Source organism: Halichondria panicea, chromosome 4 (assembly GCF_963675165.1).
Source record: "Halichondria panicea chromosome 4, odHalPani1.1, whole genome shotgun sequence".
Classification (NCBI taxonomy): domain Eukaryota; kingdom Metazoa; phylum Porifera; class Demospongiae; order Suberitida; family Halichondriidae; genus Halichondria; species Halichondria panicea.
Window position 1 is genome coordinate 7,667,338 of NC_087380.1, and position 10,297 is coordinate 7,677,634.

The 10,297-nt window shown below is 46.0% G+C and overlaps 2 protein-coding genes across 2 annotated transcripts; one reads left to right on the forward strand and one right to left on the reverse strand.

Moving 5' to 3' along the window:
• The first annotated feature begins 11 nt into the window (after positions 1-11).
• On the forward strand, positions 12-7,983 carry LOC135335528 (DNA repair and recombination protein RAD54-like). Its single transcript, XM_064531056.1, has 20 exons — positions 12-160; positions 254-328; positions 391-486; positions 545-639; positions 691-792; positions 944-963; positions 1,023-1,150; positions 1,478-1,541; positions 1,615-1,667; positions 1,722-1,940; positions 2,034-2,311; positions 2,465-2,588; positions 2,692-2,794; positions 2,855-2,965; positions 3,081-3,204; positions 3,259-3,337; positions 3,395-3,550; positions 4,909-4,932; positions 5,370-5,533; positions 7,630-7,983. Exons 1-20 carry the CDS (start codon positions 158-160, stop codon positions 7,835-7,837), a joined length of 2,226 nt encoding a protein of 741 aa, XP_064387126.1. The 5' UTR covers positions 12-157; the 3' UTR covers positions 7,838-7,983.
• A 487-nt stretch (positions 7,984-8,470) lies between these two features.
• LOC135335543 (PP2C-like domain-containing protein CG9801) lies at positions 8,471-10,291 on the reverse strand. The gene is made up of 2 exons (XM_064531071.1): positions 10,002-10,291; positions 8,471-9,852 (listed from the first exon to the last, which is right to left on the reverse strand). The coding sequence occupies exons 1-2, from the start codon at positions 10,088-10,090 to the stop codon at positions 8,634-8,636; spliced, it is 1,308 nt and encodes a 435-aa protein (XP_064387141.1). The 5' UTR covers positions 10,091-10,291; the 3' UTR covers positions 8,471-8,633.
• Between the last annotated feature and the right edge of the window lie 6 nt (positions 10,292-10,297).

Genomic DNA, 10,297 nt, shown 5'->3' on the forward strand with positions numbered 1-10,297 from the left:
GCTTGTGGAAGAAGATGGGCGTGGCTGGTACACAACAGCTTCTTCCTATAGACGACCTTTCCCCTAATTTCAAATTTTTAGCTGGGAAATTCCAAAGTTTTTACAGTAAAGTTGAGAAGAAGTGTTTGTTTCTGGAGAAAATAAAGGCGTCTTAGACATGGTGAATCCAATTGCGTATAATGCTGTCATTGCAGTTGTCATTGCCCCCCCCCCACACACAACAACACACACACACACATGTACACGTACACAGAGGCGGTCTTTTGCACCCAGTCAACTGCTCAAGCGGAGTAGTGACCTTGCAGAGAATGTAGACACACCACCAAAGGTACAATACATCGTGTGTGTTCCTTGCTAAATATCGCTATATATATATATATATATATACAGAAAAAGAGGGGATCTGTTACCTCGAGACTGCCCCTATCTCCACTGCCCAGACCACCCCCTGCTAGTGACGATACTTGCGACCATTCCTCTAGCCATGTGAGTATTTGATTATCGAATTATTCCTAGTATGTATATAATTATGGGCTCACTGCAGGAGGAGAGGATTAAACTGATTCTGGCCAAACCGTTCAAAGTCCCTATACTAAACTATAGCTCTTCCTCACTGAAGCGTGGACTGGGAATGAGACGGTGAGTGTTTGTGTATTGGAATCTTTGATTTGGAATGGGACACTGCTCTAGGTCTGGAGTGCGAGCGGCATTACATGATCCGTACGAGGAAGGGGCACTGGTGTTGTACACACCAAAGGAACTCTCTGCTCATGAGAAGCTGTCAGTGGACATGTGAGCTGCTGTATACTTGTACTGTGTGTGTGTGTGTTGACCATAATTTGTTTTTTCAATATTGAATGATGTACGTAGGCAACTTTTTAACTACATGTACATGTAGAAAAAACATTCAATTCTTCTAACTCACTTCTTGTCTCATCTACAGGTCCAAGAAAGATGTCCACGGTAAGCCCCCTAACCCCCACCCCCTGTTCCGTATTACCCCCACCCATTACCCCCTGCAGTGGTGGTGGACCCTCATCTGGCGAAGGTGCTGCGACCTCATCAGAGAGAAGGGGTCAAGTTCATGTGGGACTGTGTCAATGGAGACACCATTCCTGATAATTACGGCTGTATTATGGCCGACGAAATGGTAAGGACTCTTTCAGTTACCATAACTTAAATTCCGTGAAGCCAATTTCAACGATTCTTTGATTTTCTGAAAGCTTAGAAGGAGACCTTTCAAATGGTGTTTATATTTGAGAGATAAAAGTATTTCCCAATTTGGCGATACCATGGATAATAGCCCATGGTCCAAGGCCGAAAAATGGTAAATTATGGCCCCTACGAAATTTTTGATTTTAACACATAATTTGAAAGGTCTCTTTCTAAGCTTTCAGAAAATCATAAAAATGTTGACATTGGATCAACGATACTCAAGTTATGGCTGTTGAAAGATGTTATGTTTGATTCCTCTCAGGGACTCGGCAAGACTTTACAATGCATTGCCCTAATGTGGACACTACTGAGACAGGGACCCAACTGTAAGCTACCCCACCCCCACACACACCCACACCCTACACCCACCCACACACACACACCCCACACACACTGAAGGTACTCCTGTTATTGACAAAGCTGTGGTGGTAACTCCCTCCAGTTTAGTAAAGGTACTGCGTGTGTATTGTACAGCTAGTGTTCCATTGTCTGGTACACACTCACAGAACTGGCACAAGGAGATTGTTAAGTGGCTTAATAGCAGGGTCCATCCCCTATCCATTGACTCGGGGTCAAAGGACGAAATCGACCGCTCATTAACGACCTTTATGAACCAGCACGGCCGTCGTGCACCCACCCCCATCCTCATAATATCTTACGAGACGTTTAGACTCCATGCACATGTACTGCACTCGAGGAAAGTGGGTCTAGTCATCTGTGACGAGGTGAATAAGCTCGTACAGGCATTATAACGTAATTGCCTTACTTAAACTACTCCAACCCCCCACACCCTCCACACCCACACCACACACACACAGGGGCACAGACTCAAGAACTGTGAGAACCTGACGTACACGGCGCTAACACAGCTCCAGACTAGCAGGAGAATTCTCCTCTCAGGAACACCCATTCAAAATGACCTCCTGGAATACTTCAGCTTGTTGCATTTTGTCAACACTGGAATACTGGGCACGACTGCAGACTTTAAGCGAAGGTTTGAGACTCCTATTCTGAGGGGACGAGATTCTTGTGCTACTGATAAAGAGTTTGGACTGGGTAGAGAGAGACTGACTGAGCTGGCCGCCATTGTGAATAGGTGGGTGGATGTGTGGGGGGATAGGGTGTGTGTGGGTGTGTGGGATTGGAGATTAATTGTCGTGTGGATAGTGGGGAAGACAACGGAAAGAGTTGTGGATGCATACTGATAGCGTTGTGATGCAACACTGACCCTCTCTCTCTATTTGTGTAGGTGTATAATTCGTCGCACCTCCGCCATTCTCACCAAGTACCTCCCTGTGAAGACAGAGCAGGTTGTGTGCTGCAGACTCACACCATTACAGACACAGCTCTACAAGCTCTTCACTCAGTCCAAGGCAAGCCAGCTGTACATCTGTACATGTGTATGTACCCTCTGAGCCGTGGCTGTGCTGCAGTCATACATAATATGTTGTGAAACTATCTAACTTTCTTGTGCAGGCTGCTCAGAGGTTGCTTTCTGCTGAGTCGTCAAAATCCAAGGCCAAGGGTGGCATGTCATCATCTTTGGCTGCCATTACACATCTCAAGAAGCTCTGCAACCGTACGTAAGATTCCTTTGATCTCTAACCTTTGATGTGGTCAATGTTTCCTTTGATATCAGACCCCCTGCTGATTCACGAGAAGGCCGTGTGTGGGGAGGAGGGATTTCAGGGAGCTTTAGCACTCTATCCGGCAAACTTTGACCCCAAGAAAATACAACCAGAGTTTTCAGGTGAACCATGTTATAGCATGCTTCTGTACGCAGGCGGTTTACTTACATATAGGTGATTGTTTGTGTAATCGAATGCGTTGGTGTTTTGTTATATTGACCTCCTCACACTCCACAGGTAAGCTGTTGGTGTTGGATACACTGCTGGCTGTAACCAAGGCAACCACTGATGACAAGGTGGTCCTGGTCTCTAACTACACACAGACACTCGACATGTTTGAGCAGCTTTGTAGATTACGGAGGTGAACAAGAGAGTGTAGCTGCCACTGTGTTAGCTCCTGTTGGTCTCTATGCAGGTACCTGTTTGTCAGGTTGGATGGTTCAATGTCTATCAAGAAAAGGTCTAAAATTGTCGACAAATTCAACGACCTCGCCGTAAGCACAATAATCATGTGATATTCATGTATTAGTCATGTGATATATCGGCCGCAGAGTCCAGAGTTCATCTTCATGCTGAGCAGCAAGGCTGGCGGGTGTGGTCTTAATCTTATCGGAGCCAATCGGCTTGTCATGTTTGACCCTGACTGGAACCCAGCTAATGACGACCAAGCCATGGCTAGAGTGTGGAGAGATGGACAGAAGAAACAGGTACAGCACACGCACACTGTGGCACGCGCACTGGTTGGTTTGCTTGTGCAGCACACCCACACTGTGGCACATGCACTGGTTGGCTTGCTTGTGCAGCACACCCACACTGTAGCACATGCACTGGTTGGCTTGCTTGTACAGCACACCCACACTGTGGCACGCGCACTGGTTGGTTTGCTTGTACAGCACACCCACACTGTGGCACGCGCACTGGTTGGTTTGCTTGTGCAGCACACCCACACTGTGGCACGCGCACTGGTTGGCTTGCTTGTGCAGCACACCCACACTGTGGCACATGCACTGGTTGGCTTGCTTGTGCAGCACACCCACACTGTGGCACGCGCACTGGTTGGTTTGCTTGTACAGCACACCCACACTGTGGCACGCGCACTGGTTGGTTTGCTTGTACAGCACACCCACACTGTGGCACGCGCACTGGTCGGTTTGCTTGTGCAGCACACCCACACTGTAGCACATGCACTGGTCGGTTTGCTTGTACAGCACACGCACACTGTGGCACGCGCACTGGTTGGCTTGCTTGTGCAGCACACCCACACTGTAGCACATGCACTGGTCGGTTTGCTTGTACAGCACACGCACACTGTGGCACGCGCACTGGTTGGTTTGCTTGTGCAGCACACGCACACTGTGGCACGCGCACTGGTTGGTTTGCTTGTGCAGCACACCCACACTGTGGCACGCGCACTGGTTGGCTTGCTTGTGCAGCACACCCACACTGTAGCACATGCACTGGTCGGTTTGCTTGTACAGCACACCCACACTGTGGCACGCGCACTGGTCGGTTTGCTTGTGCAGCACACCCACACTGTGGCACGCGCACTGGTCGGTTTGCTTGTGCAGCACACCCACACTGTGGCACGCGCACTGGTCGGTTTGCTTGTGCAGCACACCCACACTGTGGCACGCGCACTGGTCGGCTTGCTTGTGCAGCACACCCACACTGTGGCACGCGCACTGGTCGATTTGCTTGTGCAGCACACCCACACTGTGGCACGCGCACTGGTCGGTTTGCTTGTGCAGCACACCCACACTGTGGCACGCGCACTGGTCGGTTTGCTTGTACAGCACACGCACACACTAGCTTGTATTGGTTGGTTTGCTTGTATAGACCTACGCAGGATAATGGAGTATGAAAGTGTACTGCATGCAGTGTTTTTGTTTTGGCAATTATTATCCAAAGACAGTTTATGGGAATTAAGGACATTGAGTGTACACATACAGTTTGAACCCTGAACCCTGGAGAGTGTTTGTGTGTAATGATCTATGTACTATGTACTGGAGGTACACAAGTCCTTGGTCTATTCTCAGTAACTGTTGTGTCATTTCCCCCCTTGCAGGTTTTCATATACCGGCTGCTCTCTGTGAGTTGAGTGTGTGGGTGGGTGACTTCATCACTGGATAATGAGACTACCTGTGTATTCATGGTTTATTCATAGTTTATGCAAATTACTGGTGACCCCTATTATGGGAAAAGCAGATGTGCTCTGGCCGATAGCATTCCTAGGCTATGACTATTGTCAAGAGTAGTCTTGCTATTGTTGAATGGTGCTTCAATAATGAGCTTACTGGGAAGAGTGGGTTGAAGTGTGTATGACATCACTAGCTGGCAGACACCATGATGACATCACTACCTGGTAGACACCGTGGTGTTTGTTATGATCAACACAGGATAAAGTCCAAAACTTAACACTTTACCCTGTTACATAATCAAACACAATCCTTCTCCAGTCTTTTACTGCCTCCCCTACTAGACCCAGGTTGAGCAATGTACTAACTTTGTTGCCTCCACTACGCACAGACAGGTTCCATTGAGGAGAAGATATTCCAGCGTCAGGTGCACAAGAAAGCTCTGAGCAGTTGCGTGGTGGATAAGGAAGAGGACGTGGAGAGGCACTTCTCACGTGATGACCTGCGGAGGTTGTTCCTACTCAATGAAGACACAGACTCAGACACACACGACAAGTGAGTGGCCTGTATGATGGTTGTGCATTCAGAGCTTAATTATTGTAGCTGAACTTTTTAAAAGTGATTCTTCTTTTCTCTGAAATGGGCCTGTTTGATAGATTGTACTACAGTTGGGTGAAAAATGGTGAGCATCATTTGTAGTAGTGTGTGCCTGTAATGTTAACTTTAACCTGCTTTCCTGTATCAGGAGTACTCCGCCTGTATGCATGATACCTGGGGGTGTTATTAGCATGCCTCTGTGAGCTCATGTGATGTTAGTCCCTCTCACTCTTACTCCCCCCCCCCCCACTCTTACCCCCCTCACTCCCCTCACCCCCCCACTCCTACCCCCCCACTCCCCTCACCCCCCCCCTCCTACCCCCCCTCACTCCCCTCACTCCCCTTACCCCCCCCACTCCTACCCCCCCCTACTCCTACCCCCCCTCACTCCCCTCACTCCCCTTTCTACTGGCCCTGTGTTTGCTTTCACTAACTGTTATCCATACAACTTGTATGGGGAATTACGTGATATGATATGTTTGTGTGTGATACTTGCAAATTATTGGGTTTCATTTTCTTGATTTTCCCATGAGATAGATCATTGTTTGTGATGTACACACCAGTGTACCTGAGTATAGGGGATGCCTGTGGTACTCATGCATACATAGATACACACAGCTCTCTACCTCTTGTTATATACATAGATACACACAGCTCTCTACCTTGTTATATACATAGATACACACAGCTCTCTACCTCTTGTTATATACATAGATACACACAGCTCTCTACCTCTTGTTATATACATAGATACACACAGCTCTCTACCTTGTTATATACATAGATACACACAGCTCTCTACCTTGTTATATACATAGATACACACAGCTCTCTACCTCTTGTTATATACATAGATACACACAGCTCTCTACCTTGTTATATACATAGATACACACAGCTCTCTACCTCTTGTTATATACATAGATACACACAGCTCTCTACCTCTTGTTATATACATAGATACACACAGCTCTCTACCTCTTGTTATATACATAGATACACACAGCTCTCTACCTCTTGTTATATACATAGATACACACAGCTCTCTACCTTGTTATATACATGTACAGTGGAACCTCTTTAAAATGAATCATTTGGGGAACACGTTATACAGAGGTAGGTGGCTTTTGTTGATGGGTACACATACTATTGATTTGGGACCAGGATGCCTGGCCTATTCACAGTTAGCCTTCTTTAGAGGTAACTAGTTCAGCAAGAATACAGTTGTGCAATACGTGAGTGTGTGTGGGTGTGTGGGTGTGTGTGGGTGTGTGGGTGGGTGCTCACATTTATAACTCCACTGTCAGTAGAATTGGTGTGTGCTCATTAAGTCAACCCCCTAGCCGAGGATGTGCCTCATATCAACCCCCCAGCCTGGTGTATCAAGGATGTCTCATAGTCTATGTACACGTGTTGTGTGTTGACAATAACCTGTTTATTTTGAAGACAATAGCAACACAAGACAATAATCATTATGCTCTTATTTGTAAATAACCTATTTTATGGGATAAGTGTGAATGTCAGCATTGCTCGCATAATTAGACAATTCATTGTATTTTACCGTGTGGTATGTGTACGTGCAAGATTGTTGATGACTTGCCTTTGATCTAGCCTTTGAATAAACCTAGCACCATTATCCAACCTGCCTGATTCCCCATCCTGGGTGCTGTATTGACCTACTGATATTTCCTGGTACCTGAACACCCGTGGAGGGTAGTTTTGTGGCTGGAGTACTTCCTTGTAGAGCTAAGCTTTGTAGTGCACACAACACAAGCCTTGTTGACATCACTGGGTAGTCACCTGCCTTTGTAGCCTCCCACAACCAAACACCTGTACTGCATTGGATATCTCAACACAACCTAGCCTATTAGAATTGTGAATGGGCAGTAATGGACCCATCTGCATGTGCTGTTTATTTGGCATTAAGTTAACAATGAGGTCCATTAAAAATTGGCAATGGGTTATTTTTCATGCATCTGTTGGTATCATGAGTACCCTCCACCCACACACACACATCTCACCTCACACACACCCCACACACACACACCTCACAGGTTTAACTGTCGACGCTGTGTCCTGGGCCGTCAGACACGCCCACCCCCCGAGGGAAGCGATTCAAACTCTGATCTCTCTCAATGGAACCACAACTCTATGGACAAGAAGGGAATCGATGACTCTGTGTTGAAGAAAGTGTGGGATGGAACCACTGTTAGTTTTGTGTTTCATCATAGATCACACGAGACAAAGATTGAAACTGTTTAACTGTTTGTCATGATTCAGTGTAGCCATTCATTCATTCCACTGTGTATCTATCAATAACCCTCACACCTGTGTTTACAATGTCTCTCCTATTTCTATCCTTATATCGCAGCTCAATCATGTGACACTTATCATTGTTTGTTTTTTGACATTTGAGTATGATTGGTTACCATTGCATGATTAGGCAGGCACACATGTGCTACAATATCCAGTCAATATCCATAGGCATGTGCTATTTGTGAAGATCAGGATGTACGTGTCACAAGGGAGCATGTATGTGTGATGTACATGTGTGTGCATGTGTGTGCATGTGTGTATATGTGCGAGACAGGAATCTATATACAGCAATGAATAATAGCCAGCATGTGTTACATAACACTAGCTGTCTACGTACATGTGTGATCATGGTATATTCACATGCATAGCTCCTGGACAATGACCCCATTATATGCACTCCCCTTCAAATATCAACTTGTATTGTTGTTGTTTCTCCACCTGTTCCATGCATGCTTAGCCTCCCCACTCTTGGAGGAAGTGCGGCTATAGTAGATGCCTGTGCAAAGTACAAAGCATTCTACAAGTCATCATAGAGCAATCTTACGTTGCTTCCATAGTTACACGATTGATTACATAGAATTATTTTCAACACTTTGTTGTTTATGACGATAATGATTGATCACAAGACAAACAATATCAATAACAATATTAAGTACATACACCTGTACATTTAGAGTGTGCACACAGAAAGAATGATGAAGTGATTTCAACAGAAATGTAATACAAAACAAACAACACAGTTTCAAGACGTGTGCTGACCAACTTGATAGGCCACCACTGTAGCATGATCTAATTTACCAACAGCTGCATTTAACTTATCAGCAAACTCGGGGTTTTTAAGTGCCTCTCTCCGCAAATCAATATTCTTCTCAATGCAATCGCTCCTAAGCAGTCTCTTCTTCTCAGTGATCTCGACCGTGTGATTAATCAAGCATGCTGCTATAGTCTGTGCTGATAAATGTTCGCTAAGCTTCTCCTGATGCTCGCTGAGACGTGTTGTCATGTGCGATACATGCTCACAGCAATTGCTCAATGGTACAGTAGTTTCCGGTGGCAACAGTCCTTCTGGTTCACACCCACGCATCACTTTGCTCGTGAAATTATCTGAAACTCCGTCTGATGTTGAGAAGACAATGTCTCCAGGAAACACGGGTAGATAGCTGATTGTCAGGTTAGCAAGATCAGGCTTGCTACCTAGCGATGGGCCCAACACGCCCCCTGCCATTCGCATGTCCCTACCACCGTCCTTGTCGTGACAGCCAATAGTTACCTCAATGACTTTCCGAGTGTGTGGACAGTAGACATAGACAGGGCTATCACCAACAGAACAAGCAAACAGACCCCATTCTCCAGGCTTATCCATCTCACAGACGATCGCTGCACTCAGGGTGGTCAGCGTGGCGTGTTTCTTCATGATGAGATCATGGGCTTTTACAGTGACAGCATCCAGGAGCAGCTGCGAGATTGTGTGAGAGTTTGGTTGATCTTGAATGAGTTGTAGATTTGAGTTGATATGCTCCATGACGGCATACACTGCACAGCGAGCAGCTAGGCGACTCTTCCTGCCCCAGTTCACACCGTCAGCCATTGCAAGAATGCAACTGTTCTCTCGAGCTTGTATCCCAAATACATCAGCGTTGGGTTCTCCTACTATAAAGCGTTTAGTGGTCTCAACACCATCTGATATCACAGTCTTGGCTTTAGTAGTGTCCTCCTCGTAGAGAGACAGCGAGATACCATACGCATATTCCGAGGGCATGTTCCAGTCTCTTGTGCCTGCGAGCGATTCGGTGGTGATCTCAGGGTCTGTGTTAGAATCAACGTCCAGTTTAGTGAGACCTGCATTGGGTCCAGTGTGTGAGGCAAGGACCGAGGGAAGCCATTGCTTGATGGCCTTGCATGGGATTGCTGTCAGGTCACGACCATAGAAGAAATCAGATGTTGGTTTGGGAGGTTGCTTTCTGTAAAGAGAAGGAGATGCTGCTTAGATACCATAGTTTATATATATAGCTAGGTGTCAGGAAAATAATTATGCAAATGTCTATCAGTGCAGTATTTTAAAGGTAGATATATCTAGCTAGCTAGGTAGTTGCACAGTGCGAGGACTCACTTTCTCAAGGAGGCTATCTTCATTTTGAGCTTGCTTCCTCTTTGAGGAGTCTCCACTACTGCAGAGTGCTGCTCTGTCATCCTGATCATACTATCCTTGGTTGTCTTGTAGATATTAAACTAAAAGAAAAAGTTCTACCCTGTGTATTAAACCTATAAATAAGCTAGCAATATAATCACTGTCTCTTTATAGACTATTAGACGGTCGCCTTATATAGGTACAGGTAGATCACACAGCAGAGGTCACAATCACACCTTCCAAGAACAATATACACATTATAAATTAATTGGTTTTAT

Excerpts from the sequence above, each read along its gene's own strand:
- LOC135335528 (XM_064531056.1), top strand. Across the intron at positions 1,668-1,721 it reads CTCCCTCCAGTTTAGTAAAG|AACTGGCACAAGGAGATTGT; the intron begins GTACTGCGTGTG and ends ACACACTCACAG. Across the intron at positions 3,338-3,394 it reads ACAAATTCAACGACCTCGCC|AGTCCAGAGTTCATCTTCAT; the intron begins GTAAGCACAATA and ends TATCGGCCGCAG.
- LOC135335543 (XM_064531071.1), bottom strand. The coding sequence starts at position 10,090 with ATGATCAGGATGACAGAGCAGCACTCTGCAGTAGTGGAGACTCCTCAA. Across the intron at positions 9,853-10,001 it reads AAGATAGCCTCCTTGAGAAA|AAAGCAACCTCCCAAACCAA; the intron begins GTGAGTCCTCGC and ends TTCTCTTTACAG.